Source organism: Sorghum bicolor, chromosome 1 (assembly GCF_000003195.3).
Source record: "Sorghum bicolor cultivar BTx623 chromosome 1, Sorghum_bicolor_NCBIv3, whole genome shotgun sequence".
NCBI classification, from domain to species: Eukaryota; Viridiplantae; Streptophyta; class Magnoliopsida; order Poales; family Poaceae; genus Sorghum; species Sorghum bicolor.
The window spans coordinates 56,981,941-57,009,870 of NC_012870.2; the positions used below are offsets into that span (position 1 = coordinate 56,981,941).

Sequence of the window (27,930 nt, forward strand, 5' to 3'; positions counted from 1 at the left end):
TTTCATTATAGCTTCCTGAGGTTTTTTGTTTTTTCTTTTGTCTCTTAGAGCCAAAATCCAAAATGAAGAATGACAATCATTTTACTAAAAAAAATTATATAATGTTTAGACAAAATAATGGATTAAAACCTAGATTTTTTTGATAAAAAAGAACTAAACACTCCCTTATCATTTTAACTTGTTATTATGCCTTTTCGTCATTTAACATTTTAACTTAGGCCTTGTTTAGTTCCCAAAAAATTTTGCAAAATTTTTCAGATTTCCCGTCACATCGAATCTTTAGACACATGCATGAAGTGTTAAATATAGACAAAAATAAAAACTAATTACACAGTTTGGTCGAAATTGACGAGACGAATCTTTTGAGCCTAGTTAGTCCATAATTGGACAATATTTGTCAAATACAAACGAAAAAGCTACCGTGTCCATTTTGCAAAATATTTTGGAACTAAACAAGGCCTTATTCTTGTACTGTGCCATACAGCTTGGCGAATCATTACTAGTACGGAGCCAGGAACATATTTTTTCTTAATTATCTTAATATAAGGGGGAGGGAAGAGAAGCAGCACTCTGCCATGTGACGAGGGGCGACCGACCGGGCGAGGAGACAGAGAAAAGGCCCGCCCACCGTCGCCTCGGCAGTCGCCTTCCTCCCTCCTCTTCGAGTTCCTGAATCCCAACCAAGGTAATTCAATTCTTGGAGCTCATCTTTCCCGTTGTCTTCTCTTCCCCATCCTTCCAGTTCCAGCTGCTCCGAAGATGTGCGCAATTGGTTGGGTCAGTTTCATCGGTGTGCGCAAACTTCGGTGTTGGTCCAACTGGAAACCGAACGGTGGAGGCGAATCAGCGAAACCGACGATTTCGGTGTCCGGTTGTTCGGTCTTGCGCCGAAGTTTATGTCGTTCTTTCTCCCAATCTAGCAGACTCAAGAACCACCCACGGTGCTGCGGCGGCTGCCTTGCCTTGCCGCTCGCCCGCGCCCGCATGGCTGCGCCTCCGCGCATCGCCACTCTCTTGCGCTACTCGCCTGTGCGGTCGCCGCCTTCAGGCCTCCCGTCCTCACGAGTGCTAGCTGCTAGATGGAACAAGAGACGGAGAGGAACAAAGATGCAAGCATGGAAACTAGGTAGGCGTGGGGTTCGTCCTCGTCCGTCCTGCTGATCTTCCTCCCACCTTACTTGACCATGGAACTTTAAAGCTAAAAGGAATTGGGGACTGATTAGATTCTAATTAGATTAGGCCACTTGTTATTTAACAATTGGTATCGCGATTAGACTAGACTAGTTGATTACTAACAACCAAACAATCAGTATCCAGATGTCAAAGGCAGGCACCTTTAGCGGGATCGATACTTTTCTTTTAGTCTATTCAATTCAGTACCAGCCTAATCAGAAGAGGCCACTTGTTTCCCTCGCTTCAACGGCTGTCACGGTTTCAGACATGTTTATATTTTCTTCTTTTCCACCCTTACTTTTGTTTAAACTAATTATCTGTTTCTGGTCATCGTGTCCTTTTTCGCTCCTACAATTTTTTTCACGTGTGCCATATGTGTTCCCGGCAAAGTTTCCTGTCCCTTTCAGGAACTCCGGACGGTTCCCATTTTCCTTTCTTTCATAAAAGTTCCATTTTGATGTTTGGGGAATAGTGATGTACAATTGTACATGTACTGCGAACTATTTGATTCGACTGAAGAAAAAAATTCTGCCTGTAGATTAAACACGACTCTCCAGTCTCCTCGGTCTTCAGAGCTGTGATGTAATTTGTCCAGATATCTTAAAAAACGTACCAAATCTTATCTTTTTGTCCTACTCATTGTTTGGTTCCCATGCTTCCAGAATTTATATGGTCTGTGAATTTTAAATGGAGAAAAGAAAGGAAAATTATGAATCATGGATTACTGACTCATGTCATAACATTGACTTTTTGTGTAGGGTTGTTATCTGTCTTTGTAGCCGAAGAAACAGTCCTGAAAAAGAATGGAGAGCTCCTCAGCTAGGAGCAATGTTTCTGAGAGGAATCACCTGGGTTATGCGAGAAGCACATCTATGGATTCCACTGGTCCTCCGTTAGCTGGTAGGTCTGGCTCGATGTTAAGTAGGAGAAGTAGCAGACAGAGCTCAAGGGGATCCATCAGCCTCTCAAGGGAGATGGGGGACTCCATACTGAGCTCAATGAGGCATTCTCTTCAGTCGGCGGATCAATTGCTAGGAGACATTGATAGCTCAGTTCTGGCTCAGCTCATTGAAAGTGGTCGAGTTCTATCACCCGAAGGCGATGTTGATGAGGATACAGCAAGGATCTCTGAGCATAATAAGATTGGCCCTCTTCCAGATGAAGCAATAAAGCAAAACAATGAAAAATTTGCATCAGCACTTGTATCTTCAGCAGAGACAAAAGATACTATTTCTAACATCCTAGCAGATTCATCTACCAAGGTAAAGATAGTAGTGGAGTTGAGCAGCTGCTTGTCATTCTCATATGCGTGGTTGCTCCATTGATATATTGCTGAAAGGTTGTATTTTATGCTATATGTGCTGACATAACCATGCTTTGGTCTTCCTGTAGGTTGAACCATATAAGCTTTCTCTGAGGCTTGACTATGCTGCTTACATGATCCATTTAGCTGTCTTTGGCTTTCTCGGGGTAACTCTCCAATATCTTACATGAGGTTCTTTGTGATAGCTGTTACTTATTCTGTGCTGATCTAATGTAATATGGCAGCACTTTGGTGTTTCATGCTTTTACTAATGGAGGTCCTGGACCATTGAAATTTAGAGAAATCTTACCTTGATACTTTTTACCACATACTGTACCAACTTAGGTGTCTGCCAGCACCAAGTACTAATGTGTGGATGTCTAGATCATTGAAGGATCTAGCAAGATTGCTATTAGACGATGATTACTTATCTTGCATCATTCCAGTTCCCTTGGACTAATTATGCTTTTAATAACTGATCAGGTATTCACAAGGTATGGGCTCCAAAAGCTGTTTGGCCCAGACTGCTTGGCACTCACCTCAGACCAAAGCCCACTTTACCCTGACCTTCCATCTAATATGGTATGCACAATCCTTTTAGTGCTCAAGTTACACCTTGAGTCAATGAATTCTTGTAGAGAAACTACATGGGATTTTATATGTACTAACTCATGTTGATTGCCAAATTTCTTGGGCCAGCTTGGATCTTTCTTGATGGGTTGGTTTGGTATCATATTCAAGGCTGATATACGATACATATCTGACCATCTTATCGTTGGAATCACAACTGGATACATGGGAAGCCTTACAACCTTCAGTGGGTGGAACCAGAAAATGGTTGGTTTGTCGTCCAAAGGCCACTGGGTAAATGCTATAGCAGGCGTAGTACTAGGTATCTCATCATCATTCTTATGATAAAGTGCAATATGTCTAAATTAGATATTATCAAACCAAAAACAGGAACAAAATAATCCTTCTGATGGCTAACAACATTGATTCAGGGATGTTCATTGTCAACGAGTCCATCACGATTGGTGCTGAGACGGGTGAGCGCCTACGGAGTTTGATCCTGAAATACATCAGGGAGAAGAGTTTGATAGGTCACAAATATGGTTGGGAGCACTGGAGGGTGGATACCAGGACTAAGCAGTTTGTGCTTTTGTCAGTGATGATAATTTTGATGTCTTCCTTTTGGGTTTTGAGCATTGTGTTGACTGTAGTAAAGATGCATAGTCTTGCTGATGGTGCTGTCCTATGGATGGGCTGCTCGGTAGCACCTCCAGGAGTTTGGCTACGCTGGTACCTGGCAAGGCTCAATGGCCAGGGAATTGGCAAGCAGAGATCCTTGAAATGGCTGCCCATTGGGACCCTGGTAGCCAATGTTCTTGCTGCAGGCATAATGGCGGTTCTTGCTGTAACATCCAAAGCGGTATGGCCAAATAATTTTTCATACAAATTCACCATTTGTAGTTGGTATATTGACTCTTCCATACATCAGCTTGTATATCTGATTCGTTTGTTTTTTTCTTACAGGTACATACAAAGCGATCGACAACTATTCTTAGTGGAATACAGCTTGGCTTCCTTGGTTGCTTGAGTACAGTGTCTACTTTTGCTGCTGAAGTGTATACAATGAGAAGAAGCGGGCAGATTGCGAGGGCCTTTGTTTATGCCGCATCCACTTTCCTGCTTTCTTTTGTGCTGGGAACTCTAGTGTATTCCGTGCCAGTTTGGGAAAAACATTATAAATGACCTCTTGCAACTTCCAGGTCAACATATTAGCAGATGGCTCAAATGTGCAATGGAATTTTTTTTTCAAAAACGTACTCTGTTTTTTTACATGCTGTATTAGTTTTGTCCTAAGTTAAATTGATAGTCAAAGTTTAACTTAAGGGGGAAAAAACTAATATTACATGTAAAAAAATGGAGGGTGTATAAGATTGACACTGTACTAAGCAAGAACATCAAAACCTGAACAAAGTACAAGATACAAATCCAAGAGCTCGAAGGTTCACAAATATGGAAGAGAGAGCACCAAATATGCAATTTAGTTGCACAAATATTTGCTGAATGGACCCATAACCATCTATATACTTGGCTAGGAAAAATAGAGTAAACTCTGCTTAGTAGAATACGTAGTTCTCAAAATGAGCACACATAGTATATGTGAAGTAAATGGTATCATTAATGTATGAGATTTGAGATGTACATAATCGTTCGGCTGATAAGCTTGGCAAAAAAAGTATTGTTGCCTGATTTGTTGTGAGAGAAAAACACTACTGGATAACTGACAGATTCGGCTGATAAGCTCAAATAAACAAGCATTAGTGTGGGATTAGCTCCACTTGTATTCTCATGTTGTCTCGTGTAAATGCAGGACATCGAGACATGTCTTTTTCTTGTTATTAGTTTAATTTAATTGAATAAAACCATTTCCTTTTGACAGTGTGTTGATTCTTTGTTTCAAGTGCCATGTACTCTTGTGAGAAGAAAATATTATAAAATGGATGAAAGGATATATTGTTTTTGTGATGTTGAGAAATGTTTGCCAGTGGTACATGCATATACGGTAAGAATTCCAAAATATACGTATATAGAATATAATTGTCATTGCTCTTAATTTGAGCTTTCTTTTTCTATGCTCATCAGGATGCGACAGAAAAATATTCGGTGATCAACAACGTAAATACTTTTATCCAGATTCCTGAGCCATCCAAAATTACAGCACATCTATACCTATATATAAAGAGGAAAAATTTCAGTCTGCCTAATACCTTTCTTCCGTTTCTTCCGTTGCCCGGAAACCTCCCGAAACCTCCGTCCGTTCAGGCTTCCGAAACCTCCGTTTGGTAAGAGAGAAAAGGAAAATATAATATTTTCTAGGGTTCCTAATGCAAAATCTCATAGAGAAAAGTAAAATATAATGTTTTCTAGGGTTCCCAATGCAAAATCTTGTATTACTCGGAAGGATCGCTAGCCCGCTGTAGAAAAGAAAAAGAAAATTGAATTTTTTTCAAGATTTCCAATACAAAATATCCTATATCCTATTAGTTTAATTTGGCTGAAAATTAATAAATATGTAATAATTCATAGAAAAATCTAAAAATTACAAAACAAATTTTGTTCAGCTCCACATATGTAGATCCATGTAGTAAACAAAAAATAGATGCAAAATGTCTGTCCTATTAATTTGTTTTTCTTTTATTCTTTAATTCAATTGAAAATTGGTAAATGCGTAAAAATTCATAGAAAAATCTAAAAATTACAAAACAAATTTTGTTCAGCTCCACATATGTAGATCCATATAGTAAACAAAAAATATCACAAATTTTAGTATATTTTTTTGTTGGAGATGCTTGCCTATGCTTTTTAGTGTAAAATTGAAATTGTAGTTATCTTGCTCCAATTATTATAAAAATTTTATGGTAGCCTATTTAATGTGATGCTTGATTTGTGGTAAAAGTTTTAGCACTATTCCTACATATCTCACTGATTTACTAATTTACCTAAATTTATGCTTGCTAAATAGTTTACAATCAATTTAAGTATGTAAAAATATAAAAAAGATGTTTCTACTACCTTTGCACGATGTGTTGTTACGTCATATGAACACTTCATAAGCCTTTGTGTTCATAATATACATACATTTAACTGATATATCATATTTTATGGGAATCATAATCTAAATACTCCCGTTGCAACGCACGGGCATATTTGCTAGTTATTATAATGCATCATCTGCAATCTATCAAAGAACAGAACGATCTCCTTGAGGTTAAAGAGTAGCTTTCTCTCTCTCTTTTTTTGGAGGACCAGTGGCTTGTCCCATCTTGTTCCCTTATTCAGAACAGATTTATGTAAATGGTCCAGAATATTGCAATCAAAGTGATTATTTGTTTCATGTACCACAAAAAATTATCTTGCTGCAATGCGAGAAAAGAAAATGAGAATCTGTACAGCATTCCTGAATGGATTCTTGGAATACATACAGCTATAACATGTATATAAAATTATTGCACAAAAAATTGAAAATCCTGCATCGTTCTTAAGAAGATTAGTTGGGAGATGATGTAAAATTCCCTGATCTTCTGTATGTTAGCATGTGATGTGATAGCACATTGTTCGCTTGAGAAAAGCTGCAATCTACCTTTTATTCCCCCATCAATTGGGAAGACAAACAGCAGGACATCATTCATTTGGAATATTCCTTGAACAGTGCTTACAATAATCTATTTCTTCAATTGTGCTGAACGCATCATAATTCCGATGTCCACTTGACCCCTCATTGAGGTTTCTTTTGGATCAATACAGTCATGGACTCTGCAGGGATGCAGTTGTTGTCGTCCTATCTCTGCTTATTGAAATGAATGGCTCCTGTGCATCGAACAAGCATGACCATCCTTCAACCTCATAAGCCAAACTAAGAACAACTGTCCATTCATTCTGGATGATCCAATCTTGCCAGTTGCTCCTCTACCTTATTCAATAATTCAATGCTCTCATGTATGGTACAATTCCTAACAAGAACTTCCCAAGCTCGTGCATTAAAACTAAATGGTGAGCTTTTGATCCATTCAATTACTTTATCATTGGATGATGCATGACTAACCAAATCAACCATACAAAAATAGTGCTCTTGTCCTGGAACAATCCTGTATCTTTCATTCATCAAAACAAAAAAATTCATCCCTTCTTCAACTAGGCCACAGTGGCAGCAAGCCGTCAAAACCAGAAAGAATGTATTAGCATCAGGCTTCTGTCTTTCATGAATCATCTGGACAAACAATCCAATCGCATCCTGTCCATGACCATGACGACACAGAGCAGACAACATGCCATTCCACAACACTGCATTCTTCCTTTCCCTACCTGTTAGGCTGAACACCTCTATGGCACCAGACAAAAAGCTGCATTCTGAATACATGTCAATGATTGAGCTAATGATCATTACACTTTGATCAAAACCACATCTTAGCAACATTCCATGGATCTGCTGCCCAAGTTTCAGTGAACGCATAGCTGCACAAGCACTCAGGCAACAACCCAAGGTGATTTGATCTGGCTGCAAGCCTTCCTCCATCAAGTGTTGAAACATACTCAGTGCGTCCATTGGCTGCCCATGGCAAACATATCCCTCGATGAGGGCATTCCATGAAAATGCATTCCTCTCTGGCATCTGATCAAAGAGCTGACGAGCAATAGTCAGCTGGCCATCTTCAGCACAGGCACAAACTACTGTCGTCCACATATGCACATCCTTGATATGCATCTCGTCAAACAGGTTCCTAGCATCATCAACGCAATGGCATTTTCTATAAACATCAAGAAGAGAGCTGGCAATGTTGACATCAGACAAGAACCCAAGAACCATCAAATGGCCATGGAATTGCCTGGCAAGCTCCCTATCCATGAGCTCAGCGCCGGCCGCAAGGAGCGCCAAGAAGGTGTGATGGCTGTACCCAAGGGAGGGGTACATGTTCCGGAGCTCGGAGTACAGCTCCACAGCTCCCCGCGCTTCGCCGCCACGCCCGAGCGCGAGCATAACAGCATTGTAAGAGACGAGTTCCCGGTGTGGCATGGAAGCAAAGACCTCAGAAGCGGGTCCCGCAAGTGCCAGGCGCGCGTACCCAGTGAGCATGGCGTTGTAGGAATGGACGCTGGGGCGGGGCATTTTGGTGAACAGCCGGCGTGCGTCACGCGGGCGGCCGAGGAGGAAGTTAAGTGAAAGGAGGCGGTCAGCCAGCTGAGTGGAGCAGGGGACGAGGCGCTTGAGACCCGCGAGGCGGACGTAGAGGAGTAGGCGGCCAGCCAGGGAGGGGAAGGACGGCGCGGCTGGGCGGAGCAGGAGCAGGCCCGCGAGGGAGGTGAGGAGCGGGAACGGCGCGCGCAGGCCGGCGCGAGCGAGGGTGGGCAGGAGGGAGACAGCCGCGGGGGCGTTGCCGCCAGATATACAGCTGTGGAGAGCGGCGAGGAGGCCCGAGTACTGCGGAGGCGAGGCCGGAGGAGAGGGCTCGCCGGGGACGGGCATTGGGGTGCGGCGGCCGTGCGGATCGGGAACGGGAAAGCCAGCAGAGCTCGGGCAGGGCCGCGATGGTGCTAATTCAAATAAACGGACGGCCTTGATGGACCAATCTAACGGCTACCAATCTGACTCCACGATTCCTGAATCCTGGCCTAGAATGCGAATTATCACAAGCACTCTCAAATAGGAAAATTGAATTTGGAGTAATCGTGCCAGTGCCTGGACATTTGTGTTATAGGTTCTAAGCTAACGCCATGCTTGCCTGATATGCACTCGTTTTTTCCTCATTCATGAGTTTATATAAACAACTTCATGATTAATTTTAAATATATAGAAATATATATGTATATATACAAGTGCTATTCTACATCCTAGGTGTAGTACACTAAACTGTTATACTGAAAAGAATTTTATATATATATATATATATATATATATAAATTTTTTGGTTTAAATTATCCATAGAGTTTTGAAAACTCCCAATGAAATATCAAAGGTGAATTGCACACTTGAACAATAAAAAACAACTAAGATTGTTTGGGAAACACATGCTATGAAAGTTCTCGAAAATACAAACTGTTTGGTAGAGGTCCAGCTAGCTATGGCTCCAACCCTAACTATAGCTTCAATCTTGACTCCCTGGTGGACAGTAGTTGTATTGTAGCAACGAGTAGTTTTATCTTTTTTCCTCAAAATGAATTAGGAGTTAGTAATTTCAAATTTTTACGGCATTACCAGCTTCACTTGCGTCTGTGCGTTAAACTAATGAAACGTCTGTGCTTGCGTATGGCTTTAAACTAATGAATCTACAGTTCTGCTTGCGTTACATTCTCCTTTTCTAAGGCATGATCAACTTCATAGAAATTTTTACGTGCAATTTCAGATAATTTACAGAGGCGCATTACAATCCCAAAGCAACGAAGAAAAAATAGATTATCCCTGAAACCGAGGGAATCAGTAATAAGATTGATTGCAAACCAGAGAGATTCCCTTTGTTAGTGCTCATATGCGAATTTCAGGAGCTGCTTCACACGATTCTGTACCTGTAACATGTCCAGATTACTTGTGCATTCGCTGAGATCATGGGGCGCGCCACTATAACAACTCGTTTGCAATATGCTAATCTACATTGAAGCGACTTTCTATGCTACAGAACCAGTACATCATCAATGGCAGGTACAGGTCCAGCCTCTAGGTCTTCAATCACCGATGCTGACAGCTGACAGAGATGAAGACTTGCCTCGGCCACAATGCTTCAACAATTGGGTTAATCGAACAATACAATTTTCAGACTGACTCGGTCATCACTTGAGCAGGGAGCTTGATCAGAACATAGGGAACAAGGCTTCAACAATCAAATACCAGCTGGTCAACAAATTTCATCAGCAAATATAATGTCGAATATGGAGTGGACTGCAAAATAAGGAAACCAGATTGGAACACTCAATCATGTAATTAGACATATGAAAATATGGAATCATTGAAAGTATAACAAGACAAGCTATTTTTTATTCTTTTCTTTTATTCTTTACCTTCATCTTTTGGAATGTTTGGTTGGTCTACTAAGAGTTGACGTAGTACAACAGTGTCACTGGAACTGCAAATGGAAAGATCACCATGATTGCTCTAGCTAATAAAACACCAACGAAAATGTGTTCTAAATACTAGATTAAGAAGAAAAAAAGCATCACTATCATCTATAAGAAACTTGGCAGAGAATGAATTCCAGAAAGGATAAATCAATGAGTGATTAGGAAAAGCTGAATGGCAAAACCATTGAACTTGCCTGCTCTTCCATGTCAGCAAGAATATAATTGATGATTTTAGTGTAAACCTGTCAAATGGCAACCAGGATAAGTTCACAGCAAAATAAAAGGGGGACAGATTTTACTGCAGGAGAGCTATTAGGTGAACATGTGCTGTGACTCCTGTGAGAGTAGTGCCAGGACATATGCCTGTGACGTCTTAAAATATCAGTATAATGGAATAATGGAAGAATATAAATCATGTCTGAATGGGAGGATTAGCATACAAAAGGTTAGAAGTTGGATGCAGCTCTATTATCAACTGAGAATATTTTAAACCAACATGGTTGGATTCGATCATAAGAAATCAGGTCAAGAAAAATGATCTTGTGGAAACACAACCCAAGTACCAACATAACGATAGCATAGTTATATTAAGGCCAAATGCAAGCCATAAATGATTAAATTGGGCAACTGGAACTCTGGAAGGGGTCTAAGCATAATTCCATACTTACTCTGCCTGGTGCATTTCACATAATGTTTGAAATCCATCCAAACATTCTGCAATCGTTGGCAAAATTCCCACTCGTAACTGCATCTGTTTTGCCGTGAGTGCTGACCCGCCTCTCACGATCTGCTTGGTGTCATGCAGAGCCTTATTTAAAGCTTTCACAATGCCATTGAACTTCTCCCTGAATAATCGGCAGCATAGTTGTCAGACCAACTTGAATTAAATTTTCCCTTTGTTTGTTCACACCAAAATTGAAGGAAACTGCAAATGTAATACTAAAGTAGCTTACAGGATCTCCCTAGCATTAACGAAAATGAGCTCTAGAACCTCCATCTGGTTCCCCACGAGGTCCTCTCTGATGTTGGGCACACCACGCAAGGGACCATAATTCTTGTCCTCTCCAAGAGCCTTCATCAAATGACACAAGCAATCGAACTTAGGTTCCTACACATAGTTGAAAAGCTAAAACGGCAACAGTACAACACAACCACATGCCACTGCAAGTTATAATTTTTCCACAGAATTCTCAAAGTACAAGCAAGTAGCAACTTGCCGTCATATGGGAATAGCAAAACTGCAGACCACCAATAGTTAACAGAATAACCAAGGATTCTATGAAGCCCAAAAATTTGCTGTGGCAATCTCAAAAAAGTGCTGCACAACAATTACGAAAGAACAGTCTCAAACCGCATCATGGTTGTGAAACCTTGGGCTGCCAAACTGGCTGTCACGAGTTGGGACATGGGACTGCACGAGAGGATGATCCAAGAAGGTACCTGAAAGCGAGAGATGACCGTGCCAGCATTGGAGAAATAGGAAAGGAGGTGAGTGTTTAGGTCATCCCACTGGTTCATCTCCTCCTGTGCCTTCCTAAGACGCTGCTGCACCTTCCGCACCACCACCTCCATCTAGTTGTTTGCTTTTTGTTCGGCTTTCACTGTCCCACAATGGTTTCTTAAAGCCTATGGCATGCCCAGCTCCCCTGATTCTGGACTATGGGAGCCTCACGACATTGTGCCAGAGGGGAGAGAACTGAAGACAAGCTGCAACACAGGATTTCAATGCAGAGGTTCTCCAATATGCAGTATCCAATACACAACTTGGTAATACAACTACAAAATTTGCTACGCAATTCAGTAGAAACGTATAAAATAACTATGACAAAATTCAGAAAATAACAATCTCATAGGAGCGAAGTAGGGAACTACTCTGAAAATTGTGCTAACATAATCTCCTCCCTACAGGCATGAACCTAGACACACAGGATTATTTTGAATAGATGATCGATGAGTGAGACTGAGAGATGCGTCGGCGGAACCGCGAAGCCACCCACAGCTATAAAGTGTAGGTAGGTCTAGGACCACTGTACTTTACGTATACGTCACTTAATAAGCAACTAAACAATAATTAAACATTTTACATGGTAGGATATTTTTTCTACCAACTAAAACCTTTTGGAACAAAATTGTCCTACTAGGACTACGAACAACTATTTGTTTTATGAGAAGAAAAAACATTCGCTAAGAGGAAAGAATTCTAGAGGACGAACAAAAAATGTCCTAGCGTGAAGGATGTGGCTGCTTGATGCTGCAAGCTGCATATACGATGGATAAATACAAAACTAGGGCCACTTCCAAGTAGCAAAAACTACCTTATACTCATCACAAATAGAAAATAGCTAAAATGAAGGAAAATTTTACCCCTTATATGTCACACAAAGAGAAAGAGCTAAAGTGAAGAAAAAAAAATCTAACTGATATGATGCTTGAATTGCATGCTTAATAGTGCATTAAAATTGTCAAGAACATTACATTAGGGATTATGCACACAAATAAGATGCCACGGTCTTGGTCCTCTTCATTGTAAATAATGTGTAGATTTAGATTGACAATTCTACCTAAAATTCTCAATACAACTTAATAGATACTACTGCAAATGGTTGAATTGGAAATTGGAGTAGTCGAGTAGTATAGAGAAATACCTCAAACTGTAGCTGGAGCAGCCGAGCAGGCTACTCTCCTGTAACTAAGGCTGTACTGCCGGAGAACGGAGGGGTGCTGCCGTGCACCGTGCTCGCGTGGTGCGGCCTACGGGCTACGGCCTGCGGGCTGTGGCACAACCGCGCCAGACATCCGGGGCAGCGCGTGTCTCCTCATGCCTGGACTCTGCCGCGGCGTCTGTGCCGCCGGTCTGCTCTCCACGTAAGGGCTATAGCCGAGTGCTGAGTGCGTCAGGGGCTCAGGGCGGACAGATTCGTCGGATGCAGCGCTCCGGTAGCCGGCGAGCAGTCGGCGGAGGCGGATCGATGCGGAGGCGACAGGGTCGGGCCTCGGGCGCCGGGCGCTGTCGCGTGGAACGGGAACGAGGTTCCCGATGGCTAGTGTTATTGTAATAAAATCAAAGAAAAAAAACAATTATGAAAAGAAGATTATTTTTTAGGGTAAACAGAAGGGATCGCTCCCTACTGTGCTTCTATTGAAAAAAAAATCAGTTCATACAAATCTTTCTATGATATAAAGAAGGAAACAAAGAAAATTTAAAAAAAAATTACACATACTCCCTCCGTCCCAAAAAGAGTGTCGTTTTAGAATTTCAGACATCTTATTTAACCATTCGTCTTATTCAAATTTTTTACATAAATATTATATATTTTGTTAAGACTTATTTTATCATTAGAGATATTTTGCTCATGATTAATTAATTTTATAATTTACATAAAATTTTTGAATAAGACGAACAGTCAAACACGATGTCTTAAAATCAAAAACGTCATTCTTTTTGGGACCGAGGGAGCCATTGACTAATCATTGGTTTGTATGCTTCTTTTGCCCTAAAGAATAACCCGGGCAAATTCCATGTTTTTTTTGAAGTGCCGCTTCTCAGCCTGTATTTAAGGAGCCAAGCGCGATTGCATCATTGCGGATTAAGCAAATAGCCCAACACATTGAAATAATAATTTTTTTTTAATATATAATTGTGAAAATTTTCAGTCCACTATATCTTTATATGTCCGTCGGCCTAAATATTAATTAAACGATGTTCTTCTTGTTCGGATCTGGTTTTCTATTATTTTTAGTTTATTTTTTATTTATGGCATGAGGACTCCTGGTGCAATGGGTCCTCAATTTATTTTGTCTTTTCTTGTTTTTTCTTCTTTCGGTTTCTTTCTTTTCTCATGCTATGAGAGTTTTTTTTGTTTTTTTCTTTTTCAAGTACCTCTGTTCTTCTTTCATTTTTTCTCATATAATAAATATCAAAACAAATAATAAATTCTACAAATAGACTTAAATAAGAATCCTAATCTAAATAGACTCCTGTCATACGAGGTTTCTTGTCTTAACTAGCCTAAATAAAAATCCTATTCAAAATAGAAATAGAAAAAGGATATCTATATCTATATATCTATATATGAAGAGAAATTTTGATGATCTCGTGAGCCAAACCAGCCATATCAATTTTTTATAAATTGAACATAATCGGGCTTGATAGAATCCTAGCTAAGGACGTCATGTACATGCTACTTGGTGCTCTGATCATCTAAACCGTGTATGGTTAAATTAGCATTACTAGCAAATATGTCTGTGCATTGCAACGGAAAAAAAACATCAAATGACCTCAGAAAGTGATGACATAATGTTACATATCTATTTATATTTATCCTTTTTATAAAATTTAAAGTCCATAATTTATTTTATTGATAACCATAACATCTATGGTATTAGATACTTAATATTTATAATATATGTGGCTTGAAGACATATTTATTTAATAATAAAAATACAAAATAGTTAAACCTTATCTCACTCTAATATTACCTCTTAATATACCTCAGTATTATATTAAAACATGAGAAGTTTGATGCTAGCATTATTTTTTATTTAGATTAGGATTGCTATAAAATATGAATCAAGCATCACATTAAATAGGCTACCATAAAATTTTTATAATAATTGGAGCAAGATAACTGCAATTTTAATTTTACACTAAAAAGCATAGGCAAGCATTTCCAACAAAAAAAAGTGTATTAAAATTTGTGATATTTTTTGTTTACTGCATGGATCTACATATGCGGAGCTGAAAAAATTTTGTTTTATAATTTTTAGATTTTTCTATAAATTTGGAGTAAGATAACTACAATTTTAATTTTACACTTAAAAGCATAGGCAAGCATTTCCAACAAAAGAAAGTGTACTAAAATTTGTGATATTTTTTATTTACTGCATAGATCTACGTATGTGGAGCTGAACAAAATTTGTTTTATAATTTTTAGATTTTTTTATGAATTAATATGCATTTATCAATTTTCAGCCGATTTAAAAAATAAAAGAAAAGTAAATTGAAGATTTTACATTAACCCTAGAAAAATTTTTATTCTTTTTTCTCTCTTTCTACCGATTCCGGATGGGCTGTCTGCGTCCACAGACAACGGATGCTATCGGAAAAACGATTCCGGATGGGCTGTTTGCACAGCAGATGCTATCGAAAAAGTAATAGGAGATTTTACATTGGGAACCCTAGAATGTTTTTTATTTTGTTTTTGCCCTTTTGACGGAGGAGGCGAAACCGAACGTGAACAGGAGTAGACGGAAGAAAATATAGGACAGACTGAAATTTTGACTCTTTATAAATAGGTATAGATTAAACAACTCCGTTTTGTTTTTCTTAGGCATCCACAGAGCTGCTTGCAATTGAACTCCATCATCGAGTACCAAACGGACTCAATTGTGCATAGCCTCATCAGCATCCACAACCTACATCACAGACGTACGGATACATATAGGCATTGATTCTGAGTCATATTAGGAAGGACATAGATGTGTTGGAGGCAGATTCGATGGATTGGTTCGGAGCAGGAGAGACTGGGACAATAGCCATATCAGCATGTCCTCCTGGTATACGCGTCTGGATGACGCTATACCTTTTCACCTGTTGTAACGCACGGGCACTTTTGCTAGTCTCTATAAAGAATAAAACATTCAACTGTGCTCTGAAGGAGACAAAGATGTCCAGGGATCAGTTGTATGATGAACAAGCACACCCAGTGTGTTCCACATTGTTACAGCAAAGGGTTCATCTAGAAAAAGGTGTTGCAAAGTTTTCTCCATAGAATAAATGCAGATTGCACAATTATAATCTTCAAAAAACATAGTCTTTCTTCGCAATAAGTGTCTTGTATTCAAACGACCCTTTAAAAACAACCAAAAAAGACTTTTTTTCTTGTTCTGGCAACATGATTTCCATAGCCAAGTAAATACTCTATGAACATTTGTCTCCCCATCAAGTGTGTATAAGCTTTTTTGAAGAAAACATAGATGAATGTCAATTGTAGACCCAAAAGTCTGGATTTTGAGAGAGTTGTTATGTATCCAATTGCATTTGCAAAGACTGAAACTGTTCAAAAGCCTCCACAAATAAAGGCAAATAGAAAAGGTCAGCATATGAAAGTAGCTCAAGAAAAGAGTTGTGAAGCATTGGACTAATCCATTGATCTGACCAAAGGAAGCAAGAAAAACCATCACCAACTATGACTGATGCAAACTCCTTAAAGGTACCTAGGAGATTTCGAATATCACGATACCAAAACGAAGCAGTTCTTGTAGAAACCGATAGTCGACCAGAAGCATAGTATCTATAACTCTTATAAAGCAAAACCACACTATCTATTTCTCTTGACATGCAATGCGTCCACCTCAGCAGTCCATTATCAACCCCACTATCTATTTCTCTTAAAATGCAAAGGGTCCACCTCAGCAGTCCACTATCATTTGCCTCTATCAATTTCTCCTGACATGCAAGGTGTCCACCTCAGCAATCTACTATCATTTGCATTAAAGTTAACTAGCACAAGAATTATGACATCCACATCAGCGAGACACATCATCCACTATGGATACAATTTCTAATGATTATGCTAATAAAAGAGTTATATATTTATTATATTCCTCCTTCATACCGGCGGCAACGCGCGGGGAATCCTCTTAGTTTATCCCAAATGAGATGTACCCAAGGTATGTCTTGCTTATTAAAGAATTTATGTGGATGTTTCAGGTTATGTAGATTGAGGATTCCTAGCCCTCCATTCTCCTTTGTATCACAAACCAAGGTCCAAGCAGCTTTGGGTGGCGTTCTACTATTGGCATCAAAACCCTCCATAGCAGTGCTTACAAAATTTGTCATCTGCTTGATCATTGTTTTAGGCAGAAGATATGTACACATAGCAAGAGTAGGTAGTGCTGAAAAAACTGAATTTGTCAATTGCAATCTACCTGCCTGACTAAGAAAAGAAGATATGTTTGAAAGGCATCATTCACAGCAATTAACAAGTGGCCAGAAGGCTGCAAGAATTGGCTTAGTAAGGGTCAGGGGTAAACCAAGGTAACTAAAAGGAAGTGATCCCTTTGAGCACCCAAATATGAAAAGAAGATTCTAACAGTGACCAAATTAAATGAGCGAGAAAGCTAATGAAAATTTTAGAAAATTATGAATTATGAATATAATTCATCTTCATCAGCCTCTCCCCTCTATAAAAGGAGACGGAGGATGGCCGAAAGACATCATCCTAGAACTTCAGTGTATACATCTTCATGTATTGAAACAAATCAAGAAATAAAAGGCTTATTTTCTCTCTTAGATTAGTTTTTGATCTTGTATCTATACGATCCAACTAGTTTCTCAATAATTATAAGTCATTTTGATTTCTCTTGATACATAGCTTTTGCTATAAATCTAGGTATATATTATGTCTAGACACATAAGATATATGAATATCTCTTATATCATTGTAATAATACATAATACACATCATAAATAATATGAGAACCGCCATATTATATTAAGAAATAGATAAAGCGAACATCACCTAAGTTCATGATCAAGGAAAGATACTTTGAAATAAAAAATAGAAAATAAATGTAACAAGCATGGTGGGGAGGGTGGTTGGGCGGTGGCGGCGCTAGCTAAGGGTGGCGGTGAGGGGTGGCAGGGGCGGCGACGACTAGGGCAGGTGTAGGGGAAGGGGGCGGTGCAAGCTAGAAGAGGGAGAGAGGGAGGGAGGAAAGGAATAAGACCTTTTGGCTATTTTATGGTTGATTCCAACGGTTAGAGGGCCCCTTGTATTTATACTCCTATGAGACTTTGTCCTTAAAGAATCTCAAGAGATCCTTATAGTAACCCGATTCTCCTTTTCTAACGATCTCAAACATGATTCCTTAACTAATTAATTCTTTTAAAATCTATTAGAACTCGACTAAGGTACTAGATAACAATCTGATGATGTGGCGATGATGATGTCGGTGGCTACGTGCGCGTGCCCCCCTCCTCCTAGGTGCTCTAGCCCATTAGGGCATGGGGTTAGAGACGCCCTGCACCTTCTCCTCTTGGACCACTCTTGGCCCATTTATTTCGCCTAATGGTTGTGTTGGGCGTGTGGCAATAAAAGAAATAGAAACAACGAAAGTTAAATAGAAAACAAAAGTAATAAAAAACCAAACAATATAAACAAAAAGAGAAAACAAAAAATAAAAAGCTACATAGTAAAATAAAATAATAAAAATATGCAACTATGAGAACAACTTAAAATACATCATAAAATATCTCATAAATACTGAACAACAAAAAAAACCACCGAACATCTTGCAAGCACTACATGAATGTTGCAAATACAACATGTATAAATATGCATACTGTGAGAATTTTTCACGGAACATCTCAAAACTACTGTAGAAACAATATAGAACACATCATAGAATATCAAATACTCTGTATAACCAAGGAAATAAAAATAAAGAGAAGAGTTAATTAGATAAATATAAAAAGGTAATGAAAATGGAGAGAAGAAAAAATCCACCTAATAGAGAAAAATAAAGGGGAAAGATAAAAGGTTGATGTAGTGGAGGAACATGAGCTCAAACATAAATAAATGATATGTATGGACAACTAGAATACATACATGGATCGTAACAAGAGTACATTGCTGGTGCGGTGGGAAGAAAACTTAGCCCAGCACAACAACCCATTACAGTTAAAAAAACAACCAACCCGGCCAAAACTACCGAAACAATTGAGGGTGGAGGTGATGGTTTTTTTTAGGGAACAGGAGAGGTCGTGAGGCCTCTACTGAGAATTTATTGAAATGTAACCAAGCTGATTACAAAGAAAAAAGAAACAAAACAAAAGAAGGTAAAAGCAAAGGAAAATATCCCAAGCAAAAAGCAGAGAGGTGATGGTCGGTGGCACGCGGGAGAATCGCCCGCGTCTCGCCTCAGTTTGAGCATAAACAGATCATGACTCGCACGTCAGTGATCAGCGCTGGGAAACGGAAATGCTGGTCACTTCCACGATGGATGTACTCAAAAGCTATTTTTTGTTCACCTGAATTTCTGAGATTTAACATACACGGGGTACATTAACCCATCATGTTTGTCATTACAAAATTATTAAACCGACATCATGTTACGCGGAAAGAATGAATCAAACTTGACGCGGAAATGAAGTTAACTTTGATCAAGCAAATGGGAAGGAGAAGGGCAACGACATCAGACGATCAAACCATGTCCTCCGTATATATATATATATATATATATAATTAATGGCGGCCGATCATCAGTTGAACCTGTTGCAGACCTTGCGGATCTCCCCCTGCGTGCCGGTGAGCACGTTGACCTCGCTGAGCTTGACGAGCGCCTTGGGGAAAAGCCAAGCGAAGAGGCCGTTGTCTTTGGCGAGCAGGTCCACGATCCAGCTCGTGGACCCGTCCTTGTACAGGTTCTGGTCGACGGAGAGCACGCCGCGTTTTCTCTGCAGGTTCTTGTAGTAGTGGTTGTCCAGCTTGAGCGCGCTCCACTGGTCGTCCAGGAACACGACGTTGTTGTCCGACGACGGCACGTTGGGGCACACGTTGTTCTTGTACAAGAACGCGTAGCCCGGGTCCATGCCGGGGTCCGTCGCGCCGGCCCTGCCGCCGTACCTGTACAGCCGGCTGCTCTTGATGGCGCTGCAGCGCGTGGCGCCCACGGTGTGCGCGCCCAGCAGCAGCACCGCGTCGAACGGGCTCAGCCCCAGGCTGCCGTAGTACGCGACCGTCTGCGCCGCGGTGAACTCGGGCGACGGCAGCTTGACGTCGGAGGCCAGTGACCGCCGGCGGTCCCTCCGCCCCGTGCGCACCGCGTACGACGCCCCGCCGGCCAGCGCGACGGCGTCCCTGGTGGCGAGGATCTGGATGTCGGAGCAGGACACCACGCCGGGGCACCTCCGCTCCAGCTCCGCCTTGATGGCCGCGATTACGTCGTAGCCCTTGACGCTAAAGTTCGGCGGCGCCGTCTTCTCGGTGCCGGGGCCGTCGATCAGCAGGCCGCCGTCGCAGCCCTGCATGCAATTATTTATATATATATATAGGCCTTGTTTAGTTTCGAAAAGTGAAAAGTTGTCAGTACTCTAGCACAACTAGGATCAAAAGATTCGTCTCGTGATTTACAGCTAAACTGTGTAATTAGTTTTTGTTTTCGTCTATATTTAATGTTTCATGCATGTGCCACAAGATTCGATGTGACGGAGAATCTTGAAAACTTTTTGGTTTTCAGGGTGAACTACACAAGACCATATTATATATAAGAAACCAATGCAAGTATGCAACACACGCGTGGCTTAGCTTGTGCACGCACGTACATTGACGGCGCACTCGTGGAACTGCATGCGGAGGAGGTAGGCGACGATGGGGTTCTCGCGCGCGAAGCGGGCCCTGACGATGCCCTGGACCACCGCCTCCACGTCGTTGCCGTTGCACTTGCCCTTGTAGAAGCCGTACTGCAGCTGGGCGCTGGCGCCGGCGGCAAGTGCCAGGATGGAGACGGCCACCATGAGCGCCGCCGCGGCCGCACCATTGGGCGCTGCGGAGGCCATACCGATCTTGGCTTGGTTGGTCTTTGGGATTCTCGACAGATCAGTATGGTGAGAGGGGAATGGTGCATGGCTAGCCTACTTATAGGTGAGGGCTCTGGGAGATAAGATAATACATTGAAGGGCAACAAAAATGGTGATGCGAGCTTAGTTGTTTACTACTGTTTGGTCGTGGAGATCACGATACGACGCTGCTGACAGCCCGATGTCTGTCCTTTTATGTATCCAACCATCCATTAAACAAAAGGACCGTGCTAGCTGTGCCTGAAAGATTCAGTATATATGCTGTCCTGTGAGTTTTATTGTATTATTGATCCGGCTGGAATTCTGGCTCATGATTTTTATTTGGGCGCACACCTTGCTGTTAATTGAGCAGGATATGTGCTGCATAGATCCTGCAATAGTGGGCTTGCACTAAGCCACTTGCACCAACAGCGGACAGGCCTATAGGCCATGGATGCCGACCATCATTGTGCAGCATTACTCTTCAGAGCCGTTTTCACAACACTTTGTTTATTGTGCATGATTTCATCATCCTAATAATCGAAATAAGTGTTCTGCATTCAGAAGTCCTGAACACAGCAACAGGGAATTAATATGAAGAAGTTGATGGGCATTACTTTCCAGTTTGGCTGCTCTTTCGTGCTATTCTCTGACTAGGAGCGAGATTAATTTGACATATTTCTTGCACAGGATATTGTAATCTGAGAGAGAGAAGTCAGGTCAAAACTTAAAACTTCGTTCTAATTCTAAGGAAGGGATGAGGACGAAAATGTCAGTAGCTACTAATTATATATATAAACACGTTTAATAATGCAATAAAAGTCTAAACCATTCAATACGGATAATAAGCACAAGTCGCAGCCTTTGTTTGCATCTGCTCAGCCGTTGAACAACGTTTGTTTAGTGGTCATCTTTGATTGATTGATCTACTGATTTATTAGTCTGCCAAGAGTCTTTGACTCTGTTTCTCGTGGGCTCTGTTCCTGCTCCTCACCTGACAAAAATAAGGGCCGGCTCTTTAACAGACTTGGGCCTCTTTCTGGTTGGCTGACTCCAGCCTGGGAAGACCCAGGCACGGTCTTGTGGGCCTTTCGGGAACACACATGTAAAAAAAAAAATCTTATTACTCTCTTAACATGAAGATTGAAGACCAATACCTGTCCGGTCCAGCCCATTTCGATCTTTTGTTGTACCCCACGTTGATTGGCGAGGTTAATTTCTTGTTGGGTCGTCGGTGCCCGTTTGACTTGGCGACTCCGCGGCACATGGGCACTGTTGCTTGAGCTCCAATGCAGTCTCTTTGAGACTTTGTTTAGCTTCAGTAGATCAGAGGCAGGCATGACTATACCATGATGAGAAGATCCAGCACATGAGAATGTATGTGCAGCTCCGGTTTGTATGGCCACAATCCAGCTCCGGTTTGTTTAACTGAATGTCTGGTTGCTTCAAGTGCAGATAACTTTTATAGCAGAACACATATCGCGGGTCAAATCAGATCAAGGTAGCTACCTATAGGATATATACGTATATTACTATGCAGGAGAACAACTTGTAGGCCATATATAGCTACATGTGAGGAAGCTCCAAATGGGAACTGTATAGTAGCTAGCTAGTGTAGTAGGGGTGGGCGGTCGATGCATTTGAGCATGGAAGATCCTGTGATGAATCCGTGTTTAGGCCTTGTTTAGTTCCTAAAATTTTGGGTTTTTAGACACGGTATCATTTTCATTTTCATTTGATAATCCATGCTCTTGAAGGATCCGTGTTTGAGCATGGAGGATCGATAGTACGTAGTCTGAATGATGCAGGAGTTGTGTCAGCTCTTGAAGGCTCATCGAAGGAGTACATACAGGCATTCAAGCAAGTGGCAAAACATTTTGGGCCGGCATGCAGGGATCAATCTTGCCAGCCGCGTGCCTTTGTTTCTCTAGCACTTTACTTTCACTGGCAGCATGCATGCAGCTGCTGTGTGTCGGTTCGCCATAACATGGAAGTTGCATGCTCAAGGCCCTGGAAGAAGCACCAATCTCTCTGCAACTTTCTGTTTAAATAATCATATAAAGTGTTCTGAAAGATTGAGAAGTCAGAAAACTACACGCTTTACACTGCTACATCTAGGAGGTGGTAGGAGCGCGGTGCATGATTCAGATTCTATCCTTGGAGGCGGAAATTAAGTCGCGGCAATCTAGGAGGTAATGGTGGTGACCCTAAATAACCTTGAACGACTACTGCAGAATACTCCTAACGGTGAGAAGACTCACAAGTCACCCACAAATCAACCGCAGACGTACGTACAGTGAGAGACTTCTCTATCGATCTTTGGGAGCTGCATATTGTATGCGCTGCGCATCGGAAGGGTCGGTCCGTGTCTCGGATCCAAAGCACATGCCCAACCAACCGAGCCACTTGATCACCACATGTTTCGTGTTTACTACGATCCACGTACCTGCGAGACACACACAAAACTCTCTCTCTGTACTGATGAATGTGGAATCCACATGTAAACCATTTGACTCCAAGGATTTTTTTTAAGTGCCTCACTTGCTCATGGAGCACTTTCATTTGTATTTGACAATTATTGTCCAACCATAGACTAATTAGACTCAAAAGATTTGTCTCACAAGTTCAAACTGTGCAATTAGTTATATTTTTTATTTATATTTTATACTCTATGCATGGAATCTTGAAAAGTTTTTGGATTTTAGGACACCAAAATCAAAGGATGGGAGAGAAGAATGCATGTGTATTAGCAGTATAAGATCTATATCTTAACTTGCTAGAGTGCTTGATCAATATATGCATTAGCACTCGCATACATATAGTTGCATGTGCATTTTTTAACTTTTAGTTTGCTGATCTGTCTACGTTGATGGGAATATAATGCATATGCTATATATGCAGCAGGGATTAGCTAGATATAGCTAGCATGTACAACCTAACGATTCATTTGTTCCTTCATTCGCGGATCTTATGAGCGTACATAGGTCAAATGATTAGGCCATATCTGTGTATCATATGCATACATATTCATATTGAGTTGGTGTCCAATGAGGTGACTCGAAAGTACATCTGGGCAAAGAGCACCGGTGAAATGAAGAGGAATTTGGTCAATGTGAGGGCATATAGACTAGTAGACCACAATTAGATGAACGTTACTATTCTTTACTCCCTCTGCTCCTGAAAACTTCAATTCCTAAAGTTGTTTTAAGTCAAACTTTTTAAACATTGATCGAATTTCTAAAAAAATGCTAAGATTCATAATACCAAATTAGTACCATTAGATTTATTATAGAATATAGTATTTTTTATAAGATACTCATTTTTTATCATAGATAATATTGATGCTCTTTTTTTATAAAGTTGGTCAAACCTAAAAAAATGACTAGTACGGATTCTAGAAATTGAAGCTTTTAGGTATAGAGCGAGTACTATACAAAAGTGTTCCATGCAAACACTTTTTCATGGACTATTGCTTCTGCTTCACGATGATAGCTAACTTTATTGCTTGATGTTGTGGACAAGTGATAGGCATCATCAAGAAGGCAATATTTTCTATAAATGCCTATGTTTGAAGTACAAGTTTATATATAGTGTCGATAGATTACATCTTGGACAATGGTGGCCCGATCTAGGTTCTCGAGTAGGTTATATATGCTTATGAGACATTAACTTTGATTTGTAGGTTTTTTCTAGGGCGTGATGAAATAGTAAGGTCGTTACCATATAGACATGCTAGTATTGAGTATTTACATACCGTGGAATTGGTGCCTTCATGTCTCACAACACAATATAAAGGACCATGTCACTGCATTAACCACGTCAATTTTCAAAAGATCATCATAGAAGTCTATACATAACAAGTACTTACTAAAAGCCAACCATAATTTACATAGTAGTTTACCACCTCCTAACTTTTGCCCCCACAAGGGGCGTCACTAAACTGTCATCATTATGGGATCAACTGCCGTGAGCCCCTACTCCTCATGCATGTTTGCCTCATGGACAAGCAAGGTTTGGTCCTAAATCCGAGTCGTGCACTATGACATTTACTTGGAGGGTGTTGTTTGGTGCACCAAAATAAATTTCTTCAAGGCCTAAACCAATAATGGACCCATGTGTTATTAGCTAGAACCACATGCTCCTAGAACGTTAGAGAAACAAGATTGTTCCCTGCTTAAATCAATTGTTGATGGACCATGCATGTCATGGCAAGAATATCCTGGCCATTGCAAAAAATCATAATGAAGTAATAACTTCATATAGCAAATACTTTTCTACAAATGGATGGTATGTATATGTTGCAAACTAACCTGATGGTACATTTAGCACTTCACCTCAAATAAACTACATTTTGTCTAAATTTGTAATTAACTACATTTTATCTAAATTGGAAACTAATTTGGCACATTCATAGCATATCCAACCATGCACCTATAGGCTTGGAGAAGAGGAAACTCACCTCAAGGAAGTGGAGGTGGCAAAGACACGTCAGGGGAGGAGGAAGATGTTGGACGGTGAATATCACTTGGGGAGGAGGAAGAGTTGAAGGCCCCGACAACATGTTCTCTGACAAGAGGATGCCATGTCGCTACCAAAACCTAATATCCTTGAGGGCCAAAAATCCTCAAGAAAACCATGAAAACCACCAAGGAAATCAATCCTAGTAGCCAAAGATAGAGAACAAGGGAAATTCTTGGAGGCCGACTGCCACGAATGGTATGGTTTCCTTTGGGGTTTAGCCACGAAGAAAACAAAGAAACCCCCAAGGATATACATTTTGTTGAGTATTGATGACTGCCAAAGAAATTGTAAGAACCATTAAGGATATATATTTTCTTGAGGGCCAATGGCCCCAAGGACATATGCTAATGACCACAAGGATATATAGAGCAAGCGCAAGGAAAAAACAACTCAATGGGAGAACATCACACAAATTTACACCTGCCACTACACCCTAAAGTAACATGTGACTAAGTGAATAATTCTTTATTTGTATTCACTTTAGCAAATCTTGTAATTAATATTTGAGACCCTAACATTCAAATGAAAAAAGTTTGAACTAAAAAATTTTAGGACATATCTCCATCCATGGTCATTTAGAAAAAACAAAAAAAAATCAACATTTAAAATTCTGAGAACTTAAAATATAATTTTTGGACTCTAAATATAAATGCCATCAACTATAAATTTGTAGATCTCGAGCTCTACAACTCAAATTTCTACTTTTTGTTGGATTAATGTACCATGAGAAAACCATATTTCATTCCATGAACATGCTAGAGGCACATTTCTGCCTATAAAATGTAATGTCTAACTAGGAATCCTACAATGAGTCCATTATATTGGTGGCTAAGAGAAAAGACTAGAAAATAAACATTTTTTCCTCAGCGGCTACACCAATTTCTTCATGGTTTGCATCCAAGGAAAGTAGAACTTCCTTGGTGGTTCCAATTATATATATACCTAGGAAAATATGCATTTTCCTTGCTAGTGTAGAATAACACTCAAGGAAATATCATATTACCATGTATGTTTTAATAGCACTCAAGAAAATATGAATTACCTTCATGGTTTTAAATAGCATCCTAGGAATTATTGAAGAATTCCTAGGAATTCATGAAAAATGTGGAGTTACCTTAGCGAGATGGCAACATATAATTGGTTGGAATTAGAAAGCTTTGAATGATTATGAATCATAAACCATGTATCTATTTTGTAATTTGATTTAGCTATTATGCTTGTTGCAATTAGATCTACAACTCAAGACCCATATTGGATGTATTTTACTCCCTCAGTTCTAAATTATGAGATGTTTTGGTTTTTTAGATATATTGCTTTAAGTATGTATCTAGACACAGTACATATCTAAGTGTATAGTTAAATCTATGTATCTAAAAAATCCAAAATGTCTTATAATTTAGAATTGAAAATTAATTCTCTTTAACAGTTACTATTAATATATAGACCCACATGTCACACTTAAACCTTTGCCTACATTTTGGCTCATCCGTCATCCAAACACTTTATTTCTCAATCTTTGCCCAACTTTGGCTTGTTTTTTTGAGGCAATCTTTGGCTTGGTTTCAATCCAAACATCTCGCTTGACCAAATTTGGTCATGCCCAAAGTTGGCCACGAGAAAAATTTGTTGGCTTCTTGGGATCACGATGGAAATAAACACACCCTTAGTACCATTCTCTTATTCAATAAAGGAAGAGCTCATGTTGATTCTCTTTTAATAAAAACCACCATGCATATTTTAGCAAATGTATATACTATTTCAAAAATGCAAGGTGGTTAAATAAGAGCATATATAACAGTGAATGATAACGGTAACAAATTTGCATAAATGCTAGTCTTATTGTTACTAATCAAACTCACTTTGGAACCTGCACATTAGTCCTCACACGACATATGAGAAAAAGACATTAACAATGGAAATTTCTCACAAAAGCAGGAATTAGATATTTGATCACCAATTTAGTATACTCAAATCACCATTGGTTACATCAAATTGTCTTCTAGATTATCCACCTTAGCCAATATGAAAACAACATAAAGCTCCCCTAAATCTGCATATGTATGATCTACTTTTGCTATTATGAAAGATAATCTTAAATGGCCCCTAAATTTGCATCTAAATTACACATTTATGCCATTATTAAAATAAACTAAAATAACCTTTCAATCCACATCTGAATTACCCACATATGCTACTTTGGGGAAAAATCCCTATATATGCTTCTAAATTAGACACTTTTACCACTACTAATATATAAAAGTAGAACACAAACTAAACAATACATGTGTCTTTGAGCACTGCAAACCCATTATACTTGTATGCATGAGCAATAAGTATATGTATCCATTGTTTAGGAATCATGAAAAATATTTCCTTAGCAAATCATTTACCAATGATAGGAAAAATGCCTTTATAAGTATGTTGATTGATAATCCATGTAAAAAAAGAATATACATGTAAGTTTATACCAAGAGCTTGTGACGTGAAACTTTGATGAGCTACGGATTACAAATTTATCCATGACCTTCTAAATACTTATATATGCCTCATAAGACTTTGCTCAGCACGGACTAGCTAAGGGCACTCACAATACAGACTCTATCATAGAGTCTAAAGTTATTATTTACCTCGAATAATATGGACTTAGAGTCTAAATAAGATTTGAAGTCTTATTTTTTCTACCTCTTTCTTTAATAAATATGCCGCCACATCAACAAAATACTATAAATAATATGTAATTAATTGTCTTGGACTCTAT

At 39.8% G+C, this 27,930-nt stretch overlaps 4 protein-coding genes across 5 annotated transcripts; 1 reads left to right on the forward strand and 3 right to left on the reverse strand.

Moving 5' to 3' along the window:
* On the forward strand, positions 529–4,916 carry LOC8055621 (fluoride export protein 1). Its single transcript, XM_002464861.2, has 7 exons — positions 529–685; positions 1,932–2,435; positions 2,566–2,643; positions 2,960–3,058; positions 3,176–3,368; positions 3,478–3,905; positions 4,010–4,916. The coding sequence occupies exons 2-7, from the start codon at positions 1,977–1,979 to the stop codon at positions 4,226–4,228; spliced, it is 1,476 nt and encodes a 491-aa protein (XP_002464906.1). The 5' UTR covers positions 529–685; positions 1,932–1,976; the 3' UTR covers positions 4,229–4,916.
* LOC8058052 (pentatricopeptide repeat-containing protein At2g21090) lies at positions 7,240–8,504 on the reverse strand. Its single transcript, XM_021452245.1, has 3 exons — positions 7,574–8,504; positions 7,346–7,495; positions 7,240–7,274 (listed from the first exon to the last, which is right to left on the reverse strand). Exons 1-3 carry the CDS (start codon positions 8,502–8,504, stop codon positions 7,240–7,242), a joined length of 1,116 nt encoding a protein of 371 aa, XP_021307920.1.
* LOC8055622 (uncharacterized protein At5g43822) lies at positions 9,353–13,137 on the reverse strand. Of its 2 annotated transcripts, none has more exons than XM_021459427.1 (7): positions 12,736–13,137; positions 11,531–11,797; positions 11,044–11,162; positions 10,759–10,935; positions 10,285–10,332; positions 10,031–10,095; positions 9,353–9,863 (listed from the first exon to the last, which is right to left on the reverse strand). In XM_021459427.1, the coding sequence occupies exons 2-7, from the start codon at positions 11,660–11,662 to the stop codon at positions 9,853–9,855; spliced, it is 552 nt and encodes a 183-aa protein (XP_021315102.1). In that variant the 5' UTR covers positions 11,663–11,797; positions 12,736–13,137; the 3' UTR covers positions 9,353–9,852. The 2 variants fall into 2 exon arrangements, with proteins under 2 accessions (XP_021315102.1, XP_002467466.1); XM_002467421.2 differs by having other exon boundaries at positions 9,353–9,911.
* Positions 18,709–20,689, reverse strand: LOC8055623 (peroxidase 57). Its single transcript, XM_002467422.2, has 2 exons — positions 20,418–20,689; positions 18,709–20,117 (listed from the first exon to the last, which is right to left on the reverse strand). Exons 1-2 carry the CDS (start codon positions 20,649–20,651, stop codon positions 19,356–19,358), a joined length of 996 nt encoding a protein of 331 aa, XP_002467467.1. The 5' UTR covers positions 20,652–20,689; the 3' UTR covers positions 18,709–19,355.

What these genes read in the sequence shown, in the direction of transcription:
- LOC8055621 (XM_002464861.2), top strand. Translation starts at nt 1,977, where the DNA reads ATGGAGAGCTCCTCAGCTAGGAGCAATGTTTCTGAGAGGAATCACCTG. An exon ending in TATAGCAGGCGTAGTACTAG is followed by an intron (nt 3,369 to 3,477) that starts GTATCTCATCAT and finishes ACATTGATTCAG; the next exon opens with GGATGTTCATTGTCAACGAG. An exon ending in TTGCTGTAACATCCAAAGCG is followed by an intron (nt 3,906 to 4,009) that starts GTATGGCCAAAT and finishes TTTTTCTTACAG; the next exon opens with GTACATACAAAGCGATCGAC.
- LOC8058052 (XM_021452245.1), bottom strand. Translation starts at nt 8,504, where the DNA reads ATGCCCGTCCCCGGCGAGCCCTCTCCTCCGGCCTCGCCTCCGCAGTAC. An exon ending in GCAGCCAATGGACGCACTGA is followed by an intron (nt 7,496 to 7,573) that starts GTATGTTTCAAC and finishes GTGCTTGTGCAG; the next exon opens with CTATGCGTTCACTGAAACTT. An exon ending in AGAGGTGTTCAGCCTAACAG is followed by an intron (nt 7,275 to 7,345) that starts GTAGGGAAAGGA and finishes GGTCATGGACAG; the next exon opens with GATGCGATTGGATTGTTTGT.
- LOC8055622 (XM_002467421.2), bottom strand. Translation starts at nt 11,662, where the DNA reads ATGGAGGTGGTGGTGCGGAAGGTGCAGCAGCGTCTTAGGAAGGCACAG. An exon ending in GTTAATGCTAGGGAGATCCT is followed by an intron (nt 10,936 to 11,043) that starts GTAAGCTACTTT and finishes CCGATTATTCAG; the next exon opens with GGAGAAGTTCAATGGCATTG. An exon ending in AAACATTCCAAAAGATGAAG is followed by an intron (nt 9,912 to 10,030) that starts GTAAAGAATAAA and finishes CTTATTTTGCAG; the next exon opens with TCCACTCCATATTCGACATT.
- LOC8055623 (XM_002467422.2), bottom strand. Translation starts at nt 20,651, where the DNA reads ATGGCCTCCGCAGCGCCCAATGGTGCGGCCGCGGCGGCGCTCATGGTG. An exon ending in TCCACGAGTGCGCCGTCAAT is followed by an intron (nt 20,118 to 20,417) that starts GTACGTGCGTGC and finishes AATTGCATGCAG; the next exon opens with GGCTGCGACGGCGGCCTGCT.